Genomic DNA, 17,968 nt, shown 5'->3' with positions numbered 1-17,968 from the left:
ATAACTCTGTCTTCCTGATCTCAATCTTATCACTACCCCATTACACTCATTTTCTAAGAGACACCACTTAGGGCATTGGGCTTCGTGGATCTGATGACTAGAAACACAAAGCACAGCCTTTGAGTTGATTATGATGAACAGCTTAGTGTGGCAATTACAAAGCACTTATAAAATGCTAGTTAAGATCAGTCATTCTTGGGTCACTGATCTGAAATGCTTCCAGGCATAGGGAGGTAGATGAAACAATCTGGTTACAGTTACACTTGCAGAACAGATGTTGCAGTCTGCCTGACCACTCAAGCAAATGGTGAAGTGAATAGGAGCTGTATTGTATGTCTAGCAGAACCTCTCTCCCGGAGGATAAAGGAGTTGGATACAGCATCTTCAACATGCTCAAACATCATGCAAATGTGAGCAGAAGAGGCAAGAAAAGGGGATTTACATATTACCATCAAGTGTACCTGCAAACTGCTTGTCACCATTTCCTCGACTCCCAAACCTGGTGACTATTTTCCCATTTGGCTGGAAGATGAAGACACAGCATGCTTTATTGTCCACTACAATGATGTGTCCATTGCGATCCACTGAAACACCTTTAGGGCCCATGAGCTTTCCAGACCCAATTTTGGCCTAAAAGGGAAAACACAAAACAGGAAAATATGTTGGCATGATAGAAATGAGTTAGTACAGTTTGAAGATTGTATTACAGGCACACAGCAGAATGGAGAGGCATTTTTTTCATCAAAAGTTGGAAGTGATTGTTTTTATCAGCTGTTACTGTGTACTTTATAATTTTTTCTTCAGCTGAAAATAAAGTCTGCTTTCTGTATGTCTTTTCTAGACTGAAAAATCTGTCTGTCGCCTCAGCAACTGAGTACGAATATACAACTCACAAGAAATATAATCATCAGATTTGTGTGACTTGATAAACTGCAGCACCTGTCAGAAATGTCTGTATGTCCAGCATTAGGGTACCAGCAGGATAGGCAGACAAGCAGAAAGGACTTTTGTCTCCGACTGCATGCCTTTCCTGAGTCCAACCACCACCTTGATGGACAGGGAAAAACCTTTATCACTGCACCAAAGAAGTCAGAGCTCTTGGAGCACCAGGGCTGGGTGTGATGTAGGCTATGATGTACTCTGTTGCCTTTCTTGGGTTAGTAAGACACCAGCACCTTCTGAGTGCTCTCAGACAGATTTTGAGCAGAGCTAAAGCTCAGGCTAACCTATCTTTCACCAGATTCCACATGACATTGCTTCACTTGCTGCTTAGACACATGAAGTCTCAGCTGAAAAATGCAAAGGAGAGAGGATCATGTTGCCAAACAGCAAATGAAGCAATCTTTGAAACACTAAACAAATCAAAGCTTGTTCCTGTCTTAGGTAAATGAAATTATTTCCATCATTTTAAATAGGCCTTGTGACTACCAAAACCATCTGCCAGCATAATCAGCAACAGGAGGGCAATTGTATACAATATTTCAATGGAAAAACGTTCAGTGGAGAGGAGATGGATCTCACAACAGTAAATTATTTGGAAAGGCTAGAGAGCTGTCAAATCCAAAACTGTCAGAAACATTCTTTAGTAGGTTTAAAAAGAGGGGGTTTTAAAAAGAGGATCTAAGCAGCAGAGCAAGCAGAAATTGAGATCAAGCCTTTAAAGAATCCATGAGCTACCTGGGCATATACCCAAGAAGACTCTAGGATCACCTCCCAGTCCATTCCACATTTTTCCCCATTCAATTCTTTTTAAGGCAGAGATTCTAGAAACTGTTTTAATCTACATAAAATCAGTTGAGTTTTTACCTTTCAGTTAAAAAAGGTTGTAAATACCTAATTGTTTGCATTGGAATGGAGCAACTTGCATCCTGCTTTTAGCCATTTTATAAAACTGATGGACAGATTTGAAAGCACTTATTCAGGTTTCAAAAGTCTGCGCTGGACAGACAATCCACTAAACAGGCTGTGTTGCAATTATGGATTCCAGAACTTTCAGATCCTGTAGTAATTTGTGAGAGACACATCCTACAAACTGAGGTCCATATCTTGGTGAAGAACACACTTTTCTGTTTCCACTGGAATTTAAATGAAATATATACTAAGATATTCATCTTATTTACAAAACAAGGCCATCTTTCACCTCATTGCCTTTGCAGAGTGAGACAGATCACTGCCTAGAAAAAGCAATGCTGTGAATCATAGAATCATTGAGGTTGGAAAAGACCTCTAAGATTGAGTCCAAGCATTAACCTAACACTGTCATGTTTACCATGTCCCCAACTACCACATTTACTGGTGACTTCTCTGCCCCTCTCCCCTCCCTCCTGCAATTGGTGAGCAGCAGTGGGACAGATTACAAGGCATGGAGAAAATTTATTGCCTAACCCATTTCTCTCATGTCCCTGATGTTTTCAAAGCAAACAGAAGGAGCTCTCCTACCCTTATTAAGTCCCATGTTCCTATTCCATGGTACATTCTCATAGGTGGGGTTGCAGGTAAAAATAGGAACGATCCTAAAATAAAGCCACCTGGGTTCCCTGAGGATGGCTGCTACCAAGCCACTACACAACCTTTTTCAGTCTCCAGTAAAGAAAATTCCAGGGAGTAAATCTTGCAGGTCCAAGATTATGCTTAGCCACATACAATGATCATGTGTCAGTTTTATGTTCGTGTGCATATACTGTTATAAATTGCAAAATATTTAGGCAAAATCTACCTAATTGAATCATACTAAAATATCCCCAGGAAAAACTATTAAAAATTATTTTGTATTCACCAGGGGGAAGATATGAGCAGAGCTACAAAATGTATTCAGTTTGCATAACAACAAAGCAGCCAAACCATAAATTAGATGCAAATCTGTGGACGTATTTCCTTTGGGGTGATTAAATCATATTCCCCTCTCTCCTTTGGGATGCCCGCGTGGTTGTCTGCTTGAGCACTGCACCACCTCCTTACCATCTTTCCAGGATTCCTATGGAAAATGACTCAGACTCATGAGTACAGTGTCTTCCTGCCCATATAAACACATATGGAAAAATATAATGAATAAATCACATACTACATTAATGGGCACTCAGTGCTGAGAAGAGTAATAAAAATCACTATTCTTGGGCCAGGTTTAAAATATAATTTGCAAGCAGCAATAAAGTATGCCCAGCTAAAGTTTGCAATGTTTTTTACTAAAAATCTGTTTCCAGTTTAGATCAAAATATGCTGATGACACATTACTGGATCTGGCTGAACATAATCTTTGTATATTTTTATTTCAGAAAGTTTCTTAGAATTATAGGTTTGATTATTTAGAACAGAACATTATGAAACCCAGCCACTCCAGTTAAGTGTATGAATGGAAGTATTTTCAGGCTTTTTTTCCATTAGAAATGAATACAGTATAATGGATCATGTAAACCCTTAATACAAATAATGTGTTTAATTGAATTCAGTCAAGGACATAATGTCCCTTATTTTATAGGCTCTTAGGAATTTAGACTGGTTTTCAAACATGTGTTTATAAAGTCACCCTACCAGGCTGGAAAATATTCTACTGTGGGATATTCCTAGAGGTAAAAAAAAAAAAAATTCAGCTAGCCTATATAAAAATTTATGAAGACTTTTCCTCTGTAGAACTAAGTGTGTTAGGGCTTAAGTTTAACTTTACCAATCTTGTTGCTGTCTGAAAGATTCAAGATTGTCAGCAATTAATTACAAACTTTCAACATACCATCTTTTTCTGTTTGAGAACTTCTCTAATAAGGAGATACAGCTTTGTCACACATTGCAATATCACACAATAAGTGGATTTATCATTCATGTGACTGTCAAAATTCAATTGTGACCATTTAACTACACTACCTATTCCCATCTGAACATGCAACCAGCTTTGCACAGCTCTTTCCTTAATTCCTCTAGTGAGACAAAGAAAAAGAAGTTTGACATATGAAATGTATCCTTTCATCTTTTCCCACTTACCTAAATTTGATCTTAACTTGCAGAGCCTTGGTTGGTTGATAACAAGGTTACCATCTTATATATAACTCTTCAAGACTAGAAAGAAAACAATTCTCTTCTCAGAGGAACAGGAATCATTCTCTTGGCTCTATTGTCCAGTTCCTTCACTAGGTTTGAACACCACACTGGTGAGGAGCTGGTACAGCTGCTTCACCACACCCTCTCTCCTTAGCCTAGTGCAGTGTCTGCTGCAACAGTTTTCTTAAGCAATTTCAGAGTACTTGACAGAGGAAGCCAGCACTATTCTATGCCCTTTACAGATGAAAAAAAAAAAAAAAACACTGGGAAGTGAAATGAAGATAACTAGGTACCCGTGAGATCTGTAGCACAGCCAGAAACAGAATCCCTGAATCCTAAAACCCAATCGGAGTCTTTATCATTTCCAGGATAATACAGCCTTTCATGTGAAGAAGCTTGTGTTTTGGTGCAACCTTAGATTAGAGTTTATCCGCCGCTGCATTATGTAAGTTTTACAGCCTTGAGAAAACAGAGCTCTGTCTTTCTTGCTGCCAGCAACTGAGGAAGGTGACACTTTTCTGCCTGGCAGTGGAGGTTGCCAAGGGGAATCAGTCCAGTGCTGTAATCAGGGAGATGCCTGGGTCTGGCTCCAGGGAAATTTGCCTTATGGCTCACATGACTATTAAAACTCTGCTAAGGGAGAGTAAGTGTAAATAAATACAGAAGGAAAGGGACAACATCAAAAATAGTTAGTTTAAGCTCAAAATAGTCCCTTGATATTGCTGAGTTAACAACTAGCAGGCCACCTGCATCAGAGGTCTTACACAAGGACTTGCAGGCACAGTCCTTTGAAGGCAAATGCCATAATCCATTTCTCTCTCTCTCTGTTACCTTAGCAAACACTACCCAATTTAATCTGACAAGACTCCTGTAAGAATTACCACTTCCAACACACAAGAAATTACAAGGTTTTGCCCAGATTCCCACAGGCTAGATCTGTTATATCTATGTTTTGTGCTTCCAATATATTTTATTTAACCCCATCATAGAATAAAATCCTGAGTTGGAAGGGACTCACAAGGCTCATCGAGTCTAACTCCTAGTCCTGCACCATTCATGCCCAATACAAGCCCCATCCCTTCATGGTACTGACTGCCCCCCATATCACAGCCTCACCCTCGGTGGACATGACCTCCCAACCCTGTGTGTGTCCCCCCACAGTTCCCCCAGGCCCTGTGCTCACCCCACCTGCACCCCTCCTCCCCAGCACAGCTGTCCAGCTGCACTGTGCAGTACAGGATCCCCTGAACCAGTGCTGCACCAATACAGGACCCCCTACTCCCATCACAGTTCCTCAGTGTGGCCCTGTGCTCAATGCCCATCCCTGTTTCCATCCCAGTGCTCCCCCTGCCTCACTCCTGCTCTCCCCACACACATGCTCTGCCACCTGCCCTGCACATATATGCCTACCCTCTGTATAAAAAAATTCTTCTACAAACATTTCTTTTCCCTCTCATAATGCATTGATTGCATTGAATCTAAAAATATTATTTTATATCACTGATGTTTCATCTCTCATTTAATCCATCTAGTCCCAAGAACTATGAAGTCTGATGCGTTAATTTGTATTAACCATACAAACATTGCCAACATTACATAGCTTTTGCAATCCAACAAAAACATTGACTGAAAACAAAGCTAGGCTTCACATCAGAGGAACTACATTAATAATTCATTTCTTTCAATACCTGTCTCTCTGCTGGTAGTATATTGTACATAGGGTCCTGCCTTCTCCAGGGTTTTTTTCCTCCAGAGTTGGCTCCATCCAAAATGCTGGATTTAGAGCTTATCTTAAGGAGGAAGGAAAACAAGCCCTCCATGCTCTGTGTCCTGATCAAGCCAGTTCACAAAGATGTTAATAATTATTTAAAATATGCTTAGGATACTCAGAGTATTTGGATTCTTAACTAAATCATGTATTTCTTTGGGTTTGTTTAGGTGTTTTCATTTCATTTAGGGACTTCAGCCAAAACCAAGGTTTTCCTGTGTAACTGTACATTTTCAAAATTACTTGACAAGTAAAATCACATTCTCTCCGCAAATGCAAGTAATCTGTATTTTTTTAACACTTGCATTACATTTTAGCATCGTTTTATTTTAGCTTGAAGTCTATACATGATCTGGATACTTCTAAAAGCATACACACCAGTTTCTTAGAGGGAGCTCACTGAGGACTACGTAAGCACAATTGCATATTTGTATTTGTCACTTTGCAAAGACTATTCAGAGGAAGGCGATTTCTTGCTGCACACATAAGCAGCTCAGAACCTGAGCTTTTTGGTCATTACGCTACCAGAAAATTAGCCAAACAGGTCATTTCTCTCCAATGCAGAACTAAGTATCTAGAACTAAGTACTCCAGAACTAAGTACCTAGGGCAGAAATTTCCCTGCAGGTCCATTATCCCAATGAGTGAGTACTGCTAACCTCTGCCAGAGGTGGCTCTCTCTAATGTGCATCACCAGACTTGGTAACATGCATTCAGAGAACAGCACCAAATGGTGGAAACCTTCAATTCTCTCTGGAACTGCACCTGAACCCAAGCAAAATAAATACTGCAGGTTGGAAATCATCAATGTAGTGTAGTAGCTGTCTTATTTTACTCTCATTACAGGGATCAGAGTTGCTATGAAAATATGAGGTGTGCTTTCCTTAGAATTTCTGATTTCTGAAACCTACAATATCATTACTGTCTTTCAGTTTTTTCAGTGCACAACACACCACCTAAAACAGTCCTGTCCATGCTGTAGCACTGGAACAACACCCTGGGTTACCTTTCCTTGCTTTTATTAGCAACAGGATCATACATGAATTATACACTACATTTGCTGAGAAGTATGGAACAAAAGACAAAGTCATCATCAGTCTGCTACCTTCTTTTTCTCCTCCATATGTCACTGAAGAGCTTCATGTACTCCTTGGAAGATTTTGTGTTTGTCTGTGTGCATACATATACCTGCACACGCCCTTCTGTACAATCAGAGTACTAATGATGCGAAGGTTGCTGAGCTAGTCCAACTAGCCTTGCTGGCACTTGCTATGCTCGACCATAAGTTACAGAAAGGCATCTAAGCACCCAGTATGGAACATGTTGTCTCTGCTTGGTATAACATTAGCATTACTGCTGTGATCTCCTCCTATTAATTATACGATGTGGCTGTGTCAGGGGTTCCCAGAGCACAACAATGGAATTTAGACTAAGTTACAGCCAAACTATGCAGTTTCTCGAAAAACAATGTTACTTTGCATTCCTTTGTAGGACAGAGAAAGCTTAGGAGAGTTAACATCGTAACTCATACCTTAAATTTTCCATCTGATGAGAATATGCTAACCCATTTGTTATCATAGTCTGCAATAATGATGTCACCACTGGGATGCACAGCCACTCCTGTTGGCCGCTGCAGCTGGCCAGGAGACCTTCCTCGTATGCCAAAACGGCTTTTGAACTGACCATCATTGGAAAATATCTGTAAGAGAAAACATGACTTTTAAAATTATGTCCACATATGACCATCACCTATTTCTTGAAGCTTAGATTTTAGCAAGTCACTAATGAACACTATAGACAGGAAGAGAGCTGGAAACATGAACCACGTTTACACAGTCCATATTTGAAAGTGATTTGTCTAATTTAAGAAGAAGCTTCCATCTGGACCCGAATTTCAAAAAAAAAAAAAAAAAAAAAAATTTCCACACTTACATTGCACTGTTTCTTCAGTGATCTCAAAGTACTTCACAAACATTAGTGAATTAAGCTTCACAATGTCTCTCTCAGGTGGGAGGGGATGGTATTATTCCCTTACTAGAAATGAGGAAACTGAGGCACTGAGTGACTCAGCCACAGTCAAGCACTAAGTCTGTAGAAAACATAGAAACATGTCCACTGATTGTGTCCCCAAGCCAGGTAACTAGACACTGAAGTTCCTCTGAAGTGGCTGCAAGTTGTGAAGCATGAGGGTGCTGATGAATACTTGACTCTGTCTCTTTGAAAAGGCCTGGAAACGAGTTCTCATGGCATGTGGCTTGCTGGTTCTCACATACAAGAACAAGCCACATGCTGCTGCCGTGTTCATTGCTACCACATGGGCAGCCTGGAGAGTGATGACAAATTGTTAATGGTAAAAAAGATACATGGCAAGCAAAGAAAAAATACAGCTTGATTTTCACACAGGTTACAGAAGCCAAGAAATTATGGGTGTCGGGGTACTACCACAGAAAAGACTGGATCATGATATCAGAAAGAGAAATCAATTAAATAGATTAAAAGCCACTTGAAAATGACATCTACATGTTTATTTTTCTATTTGTACTTCCTTAAGAAATTTTATTTGTGGCACCTTGCCCTAGATTTATATTTCAAAACATGAGAGTGATAAAATTTACAATGTAAAATTATATTTACAAAAAGGCATTTTTCCAGATTATTGCACAACTTATTTTTTCATTCATTGCCAAACATCATAAGGAATGGAAATAAACTCTGATTATATACTAGATATAGTACAGATCTGAAAAACACAGCTTCAGGTCAAGAAGATGGAATGTTAATGGGTGATAAGTTGAGCTTCCCTTGTATTTTCTGTTCTGCCTGAATTGTACAAAGTGTGTCTTTCTGGGACTACAAAACAGGCAGAGGTGTAGGGGCAAGGAGAAAAACACTGAAAGTGGCATATCTTCATCCCCTCATACCTGCACACACTGGTTGTTACTGTCTGCTATTAATATTTTTCCATTTGTAGATGCAGCTACACCTTGAAGATTTGTAAATTCCCCTTTATTTCTTCCTTTGGTGCCTAAAATTGAACACAAAGCACATAAGAAATCAGGTTAGACAGGACTAATCAGTTAGGACCCAAATGCCAACACATGCAATTATTACATTTCTGATCAAAGGATTTTTATTTTGAAGAGTTGTTCTCACTGCTACAACTTCAAAGAACCCTCTCAGTAACAGATACACAAATCTACCTACAAGCAGGGATTGTTCAAGGGACTGTTCTCACTCTTCAGCATGTGTGTCACCCTAGCCTCCATCAACATTAATTGTCTCTTTGGCCTTCATAAATCAGTGTTCACAAATTGCCTCTTGTATGAGGGAAGTAGTAAAAGGTTTTTACATAAGTGATGGACTTTTTTTAAACTGCAGCTTTTTATTCCACTGAAAAGGCAGTTAAAGGGGCAGTACCTGGGAACATACAGACAGAGGCTTAGGTAAGAACTTGGACAGATGACACGGGTTTAGTACCATTAGCTAAGACTCCTCAGTGAAATCACAAAGCTGGGATAAAACGTATCACTCTGGATGGGGCCATTTCAAGACAGGGAAGTTTCCTATTGCCTCATATACAGTTTTCAGTCATAGGCTTCAAAAATTCCCTTAGCAGGGAAATTCAGATGAAGAACTAGCTTTGAACATTGGGACTTGTGGTCCAATGAAGACCAACACCTGGAGACTGAATGCTTCTGCAGACACCTTGGGTTGTTCTAAAGAAGCAGTGTCCACACACAGTAGTCTCATTTTAACCCAGGATAAATGCACTCGTGATTTACATAGACCTGTAAGTCTTTTACCCAGTGGCTTAAGGTAATAAGGAGTTGTAAAATGTCAATTTTTCACAACAGTTCATTAAGTTTAGGTGGCTTATTACTTAGATGTTTGTTCTGAGACGTTCCAAGGAGCAGCACAGAGCAAACTGATGTCTTTAAAAGATCAGCTCTGAAGTGGCTGGTCCAAATTACACCTGGAACACAGGAACAGGATCCAAATTCCTGATTTGTTTGTAAAGGAGGCTCAGGGGTCTTTAAAAAAGACTGCAGTTATGATCTTGGACTCCAATTATTATTCATAATAAATGAAGGAATTCTGAAACAAAACAAAAAAACCCCACCAACCAACCACCAACTCTATAAGCTGTTCTTTCTAAGATTTGGATGCAGCGCTGTTTTTCTCGGTGAAATATTTTTACAAGCATTCACTGGCTGTGTATCAGACATTAACTGGTTCCAATATATGGTTTTAACTGAAAAACTTGTATTTCATTTTAGTTAGTCCAAAATATCCTGGAGCTCAGTGATTAAAACTGTTCTGACTGTGATGCCGAATGTAAGACATACATATCAGCTCTAATTTGTATTTAGCTTTCATCAGGGATGTGCATGCTCGTAACAACCCTTCTTTCTTCTGTGGTGATGGCTGTGGGATGCATATTTCCTGTCACTGGCAAACAAGTAACATTTAATTTCTCTGCACTCAGTGCTGCAAGAATGTCCCTTTGTTTCAAGACTTATTTTCTTCAATTCCATCTGCTTCATCCTCTAAATAAGGCAAATGCTTCTCAGTTTTTGTACTGCAAGGTAAAAGTACATATTCAGGGAATAGTGAGTTACATACCAATTACATTAGCCATACTTGAGCCATACTTTCTGTTTATTCTTTTAATAAGCAGTGCCTGAGGGATGCATGCAGCAATTTTTTTCCACCATATGCTAATGATAAGTTTCCTTTTTGCTTCTTAGCCAAAGAGAATGGATGAAAAGGGAGAAACATTCCTTTTACTACTGAGAGTAAAGGGAAAACATTTGTTAGAAAAGAGAAGGCATAAGCTAGAGCATCTGGAACCAACTAGCACAAACTTTATGGAATGTATGCTCTTTAGCCTTAGAAAAATGTTCTTGAAAGTCAAGGAATTTTGTTTTTAAAGATAAGAGAGACCTATATAAAAAGTTACTTCAGTGGAACCTTGTAAATATACATCAAAGGAAAAACTGAAGAAATTACACAGGAATGCCACAGTCACGTTTCACAGTAAGTTTAAGAAATAGCAATTTGTTAGCACAGTGTGCAGATGAAATTCAGCTCCATGCAATGTCCTTGTACCTAGCGCTTTGCAGCTATTAAACCTATCACCTAGGTCCTAATTTGCATACAGGCCTTTATACAACCTGCTCTGCAATGGCAGAAATTCCTTTGCAGAATTCCTCTGTAGAACAAAGCTTATTTTCTAATGTATGTTCAAGAGGAAATCAGATAACTTTGAACTTTCCATTTTGAATAATTCACTACTCCAGCAAAGATCTGAAGCCAAGCGCAGGCACTTCAGATGATGAGAGGAAAGCCTGTCAGCCTCTGGAAAAGCAGGCTTTTGCAACTGACTCTGCAATACCAAAGGATGATAGCTCTCTTCGTAAGCAGAAAGTCCTTCCTTATGAACATACCTGCCTAAGAGAGAGTCTTCAGCAAGTCTTTTACTGCAAGATACTACCCCTCTGTATCAAGGCATTTCATGTTTTGTCTTCTCTCCATCACAGGCAGTCACCCATCTCTCCTTAGCCTAGGAAGGCACCAACATTTCAATTGCACAGGGCTGGAACCAGTAGGAGCCTCATTCCAGTGTTTCCCAAGCAGCCTGGTCAAGAGATGAAAGCCTGCATCTTTTGTGCCCTTCGTTGCCCAGCTTTATCTCCCTCCTCTTCTGAGCTAGTGCAGGGCACAAAGCAGGAAAAGACAGATATTTTACTGCAAGCTGCTGGGGACTGGGAGAAAACAGGAGAGATTTCAAAAGGGGAAGGCTGAACAGAGTTATTAGGAAGCAGATCTGTGGCCTGTGGAGTATCTCCTTTTATACCATTTTTGTATAAAGATAATAATCAGATTTGTTTTAGCTCTGTCTAATTCTGTCTGGTATTACTGAGCATAGCCTGCACAAACCAATTAATTTAGCTTTCAACAAAGAAGGTATCTATTTTCTTCTCAAGACAATTCTAGCACACATAAAATGCTTCGTAATTTCAATCTTTTACTCTTGCACAATAGAGGCCATACTGAATCTCACCAAAAAGAAGGGAAAAAATAATCTAAAAGCCCATTAACAATCACAGGAGATGTTAAAAATTACTCCATGTAACTGTAGTAACAATTTGCTCTTCAAGTCCTGGGAATCTGAACAAACTTGTATAGTGTATATTTTTAATGTTCATAGTAAGAGAAGGAGTGGGTTTTGCTTTCTAAGTTTTACTAATATGAATAATAACCCCCCTGCTTGCTAACTTAGGTTCCCCAGATTCCTAAAATACAAAGAAAAAAATGTGTCAGTTCCTCCAGCAGGAAGGGAATAGATTCAGAGAGATAAAATCAAACTGCAGAAATATTATAGATTATTGGAAGACTTTAGAGGTTGTGAGTGGCCATAACCTGTTGTGTAGGAACCATTTCTTTCCTGCCTACAGCACTACAAGTAATTCTTCTTTGACTCTTTCCTATGTGGTACTGGAACAGAAGGTAAAACTAAACTGCGTGGAAAGGTCTACATACATACTGCATAGACAGGCATCAAGGAATTTTCTTGTTTCCCAGCTTCCTTTCTTTTTTCCTCAGAGTGCTAAAAGATATTTAGTCAAATCTTACACATTATGAGGCTGTGATGCCCCCTCTCATAATGGATGCAGCCGAAACACAGAAATCTCTGGAGTAAAACTGCACTGGATTGTTAACCCTATGTGCTTGCTGTAAAAGAAATGTCAGTCTTTCTAATCCTTCCCACGTAACTCTATGTTTTAAAATTAGTCAGTCTGCTGGTTGAAGGCACACTGTTTGTAACCTTTAAAGAGGAATGAATAATTCAGTAGGAACTCTGGCAGATATGCCCACACACTGTTGGTAGTGAAGATGGACTGGTTTGTGTTAATTTGCTTTACACAGCATCTGTCCCTAAAAGCTTGGCCAAGACCACCCCCAAGCTTGTGCAGCAGAGACCCTGTCACCACAGACAGGCATGGACAAACCTAGGGGTAGGTGCACCTCCAAAGTTCTTTGCTCTCACAGCAGCCAAACCTCAAATAAAAAGAGTCAAATCCAGGCCAGGTCTCTGTCATCAGCACATCAGAAAGGTGCTGGGGACTTTGCCAGCAATGTGATATCAAGAGTTCTTCCTTCCCCCCAGTCCAATACAGGTACGACTGCAATGCAATGCAATGCAATGCAGTGCAGGCCTGGCAAAATTCCACACTGGCCATCACAAACCCATAGAGTTCACGACGAACATCAGAGGGATTTGAGCCAATAAACTGGAAACGGAAATTATTTTTTCCCATTACTAGGCATTCCTATTCCTACAGCAGGGAGGCTGGACCAGATGACCCACTGTGGTCCCTTCCAACCTTATTTCTTTTGTGATTCTGTGAAACACCCAATCAAGAATCCTTTTGCTCCCTCTAAGCCTGCTTTTTAAACTGCACTAAAGCTATTATTACATAGGCCTTGTTTGTAAGGGTTTATGTGGAGTAAATTCACAGTAAGTCTCCTATTTGCTTTCAGCATTGATAACAGAACAGAAGACGACATTCACACCTAGTAAGGAGGCTGACAGAAGTTCTGTTAAAGGCAATGTTTTATTTTACATATTAATGTACCAGCTAAACTTAGATGCTCAGTTACGTGACTTAACAGACAACTTAACGGTCTGAGGAAAAGGAAAATTGAACTTTCTAGCAGAGGGCCAACTCTCCATCTGGCTGTATCTGATGCCAATTCCAAATATAAATAAACGAAGAGAAAAAAGCTGTTAAAGTGGGAAATAGAACCACTACTGCTAAATGGTGTCAAAGAACCCAGTCACAAAAAGTGCCAGAAGAGAAAAAATACCAAGGCACACAGTGCAGCATGGCAGAGTTAGAACATAAGATGGGGTCCTAGACAGAGCAGCTGATAACAACCATGTCTCTTAACCCTTCTTTGAAGGACATGGAAGAGATTTACCAGGGAAGGTGGAAGTGGCTAATACTGCGAACACCCCTCACCTCTGCTCGGCATGGGTCTAGGGCACAAAAGCAGGGTAATGAAAGACTTCCCTCTCACTTTAGTGCTTTCTACCAGTTGTAGAGGTAGAAAAATCATTGGGCAACAATTATTTTCTAGATCTCATAAGAACATTCTTGTTTTCATTTGTATAGACTAAGGACATGCTACACAGATATTGCATGGACACACTCTTAGAGATTACACCTGTTTAAAAAAAATAATAGGTTGAGGATATAAATTATTGAGAGAGAAAAAGGATGCAAGAAATACTCTGCTCTTGTAAATAATGAAATCTGTGAGCGTATAGTCAATAATTTGACCTTGGAATGTCTGAAGAGAACCACATGCCATTTTAAAAGCCACAAATAACACAGAATTGGCAGAAGATACAATACACACATCCCCATGAACAAATGCACTAATGTTGCATTTGTGCTATCTCTTGTTAATACTAGCAGGAGAACAATCCCCTGCTAGCAGCTGATCAATTTACTTGTGTGCATAAAAGCCCATACATCAGCATACATACAATAGCACACTCCATATACTTGGATGCCCAGAGGAATATTACAGTGTGATTCTCCAACACAGCTGTGTGAGCTTCTGGCAGCCCAAATAGAAGATTTATCTTGCCCAGCTTACAATACAGACCCAGATTTGGTCAGGGCCATTGGAGGAATTCAACAATGGGTTCAAAACAGATACACAGTTGTGTTGGAGAACAATGATAAACTTTACATTACCTCATCAACAAATGAATCAAACCTTAACTTTTCAAAGTGAGCTGAAACTGGAAGTAAATGAACTCCATGAAGGCAATCCTTGTGAAAATGTCAGAAGTTTTACCTGCATAATTTGGAAGATTGTAAAACCCTAGAGCATTGTGACCTTTCAGACAATGCATACGTAAGCCCACAGAAGCCCAGAGGAACATCTCTATAGAGGGTCATTCTGTGAAATGAGTGGCTGAAAACTGAACATGAAATATTACTTTCAGCTCTGTTTTTTCTATAAAATAGTGATCATTATATCCCAAATATGGACACTCCAAGAGGTTTCATGGAGCAAAAGTTCTGAGACATGCATAGCTCTTGCTCTAATGAAATGCATCTTCCTATTTTGAGTGGTGAAGGGGAGAAGGTAGAACTCAAAAATAAAGCCCATGGTCATGGTTGCATCATGACACAACTAAAAGGCTCTGCACTTCTGGGAAAACATTTAAGACTTCTAGAATTTATGGTGTGTTGGAAAGAGTAGTTTAAAAAACAAGGAAAAAAAAAATCTAACAAACAGCACCACTACCAACAAAGGCCAAACCAGAACCATACCACTGTTTGGTAGTCAAGCCAGAAACTGCTCACTAGAAGCAAGGGATACAGAAGCGAAATTACAAGCTGAATTACTTTAATCCATACCAAAAGCTTTGTAATAAGAATATTAACAATTTTTTAAATACCCCAAATCAAATGTATCCATTTCTCAACCAAAATCCCAATTAAATATTTGCTGCAAACTATTTTTGAAGTGTATACTTCCAAAATTTACATATAAACAAAAGTCAAGAGGCTGAATGGTATTACCCGGTTGCTCTACTTACATCTTTAGCTTTACAATAACTAAACTTTTTCATTCAGTTTCCCTGAACTGTTTTTAAGTATGTCAACAGGCAGCCAAGTCACCTACCTATTCTGAAGATCAAATCATCTTCAATGGGATTCTCTTTTCTTTTGCCAGTGCTGTACATGCTTGCAGGTCTCTTCACAGCTTTCTGCTTCACATGACCACTGCCAGGAGATTTAACACGCCTCTTAACCCCTTCAGTGGTAGGGGACACATCTGCTGACCTGACCACTTTAAGTTTGAATGGGCTGCCCTTGATATGTTGATCATAAAGTCTCAGTGACAAAGTGAAGTCCCCTTCTTTCTGAACAGTATACAAAAATTCGTAAGTGCCATTTTTGTTGTCAAGTATTTCTCCATCTGCTACACTCCCATCAGGCGTGCTCAGTTCAGCAGTGAGGTAAGCATTCCCAGATTTACAGAGCTCCCCATCTTTGTCCTTGGTTGTGATGGTAACAGACATGGGCTGTCCGATCACTGTCTGCCTCAGTCCCTCACCGGTGGCAACTGTTTCAGAGGCAACAGCATTGGTGGTTAAAATAGTCCCCAGGTTGTGAATGGACTTCTTCAGGCCTTCTGTTTCCACGATAAAGTCCAACTGATCGTTTTCACGGGGCTGCAGCGGGAAGTCCCGCTCGGCCAGTTCGTTCAGCTTGTCACTCATTTGCTTCTTCACCAGCAGCACTTCGGTTTCGGTGCCGTGGTTGAGGGCTTGGGCTGTAAAGTTGCTGCAGCTTTTAATGCTTTCCTGTCCTTCTAGCAAGGTATCCAGCTGTGTCTGGAGGACCTGTGCGCATTACCAAACACCAGATTAGCATTGTGTTACAAGACCTATCCTATGAAGATGTAGCATCTAAAGGTCTTTGTAGGAACCAAATTTATGATGTCTTATTTTAGAGTTTAATTTAAACCTTCATTTTAGAAGAAGTACCACACTGATCACTAACCTGTATTTGGAATATAATGCTGCAACACAAAAAAACAACCTGGTTTGGGTATTCAAGACTTTACAGATCCACTGGCACAGTAGATTGAATTACTGCCCCACCTATCTTGTTGCGGGGGGGTTTTTTGTTTGTTTTGGTTTGGGTTTTTTTGAGCAAAAACCCAGCAACAAATGTAGGAGCTTGAACCCTGCTCCATTTAACTCTCAGCAGTCATGGTTAATGAGACAGTTACTGGAAATTAGTTGTGTTCACAGATGCAGAGATATTTTGGAGTCATGAAGCCCATTAATAAGAGAGGCTGCAAGAAACTTCTTGACACTATTTCTTCAGAGCCAGGGGAATATGTGGGTTACTCCTCTATGGAAATGGACAACAAGGCCTCAAGACCTGGATGCACATCCATTCTGAGGAAAAGGGGGATTCCTGAACCAAATAAGTGAAGAAAGGAAAAATCTCCCTAGAAGAAGGTAAATTGATTCCTCACTTTCAGCAGGCAGGAAAGCAAAACATACAGAATGGGCTGTGGATAGTGGGAAGAGTTGGACTGAGTAGCCTGAAATTTTGGTGGGCAGCAAGTAGCCACTCCATAGTTAAGACTATGAAAGAGCTTCTATTATAGGGTCAGTTCTGGCCCTCAGTCTAAAGTCCTTAAAATCCTTGACCTCAAAATTGTTAAGTGCGGGCTGGCAACTGGGCTAACTTTTTTTTTTTAAACCAATTTTGCAGTGAATTGGAAAAAGGATCCCTGAATTTTAGCAACCTAGCAGAGACATTCATGATAGTCAAGGAAACATTGCAGCTGCCCCCCACACTCTCCACTGATAAAATCCCCAAACGAAGGTACCCAGTCATACACTTGGTATGTTTTTCCTACAGAGAAGAACCAGGGCACAGACATGACTGTGGATTAGAGAAGCTTTTTTGTTGACCATCACTGAAAAGTAAATATTTTTGAAACGTTTCTGTTGATGTAAAGTAAACTTAGAGACTGGATGTATTTATTGCTATGAAATACTCTTCCCTTGCTGAGACACACTATGTAAAGACATTGGATTCTAAAGGCATTTTCTTCTGAATTTTTCAAAGCTTTAAGCTTTTCATCCACTGGAGAAAATCCAGGCTCCCATGTTACTGACATGGGAAAGTGATAACAACACAAAATCTTTTGCAATCAAAACAGAATGAACAAGTTTCAAGACTACACTGAAATTTCAAGTCTTCTGCTTTTCTAGGCATACAGAAATTTTTCAGGATGCAATACAAGGCATTTCTAATCTGCTTGGTCTTTACTCAAGGACATAAGTAGTTAAAGAGAGAGCATAGCTAATAAGGTCCCAGGATGAAAAAACCCCACATGCTTCAGATAACAGGTCACAAACTAAAAGAAAGACAATTTGCAGCTCTGTTTTAAAATCAATACTTTCTTAAGACATCTTTCTTTCATTACAAAAATGGAAAATATTAAATCCTAACATACATAATATTTAAAATGTACAGAGAGTATTTTACATCTTACACTCTTTCAGTCCACTGGGCAACAAACTGAATTGCCAACTTTTTTTTAGTAAAGTGTACCC

The 17,968-nt window shown here is 39.7% G+C and overlaps 1 protein-coding gene across 15 annotated transcripts in view; it reads right to left on the bottom strand.

Moving 5' to 3' along the window:
* TRIM2 (tripartite motif containing 2) overlaps positions 1–17,968 on the bottom strand; it is an 87,878-nt gene that overhangs the window by 9,318 nt on the left and 60,592 nt on the right. For 14 of the 15 annotated variants that reach the window (XM_032108612.1, XM_032108609.1, XM_032108605.1 and 11 more), the window contains 4 exons: positions 15,508–16,231; positions 8,718–8,821; positions 7,328–7,495; positions 450–630 (listed from right to left, as the gene is read on the bottom strand). In XM_032108612.1, coding sequence (XP_031964503.1) covers positions 450–630; positions 7,328–7,495; positions 8,718–8,821; positions 15,508–16,231 — 1,177 coding nt within the window. The remainder of the gene's footprint in view (positions 1–449; positions 631–7,327; positions 7,496–8,717; positions 8,822–15,507; positions 16,232–17,968) is intronic. The other variant, XM_032108617.1, reaches the window with a different exon arrangement.

Source organism: Corvus moneduloides, chromosome 5, assembly GCF_009650955.1.
Source record: "Corvus moneduloides isolate bCorMon1 chromosome 5, bCorMon1.pri, whole genome shotgun sequence".
NCBI classification, from domain to species: Eukaryota; Metazoa; Chordata; class Aves; order Passeriformes; family Corvidae; genus Corvus; species Corvus moneduloides.
Note: the sequence above shows the minus strand (reverse complement) of the source record. Positions and strands in the feature narration are given on the sequence as shown.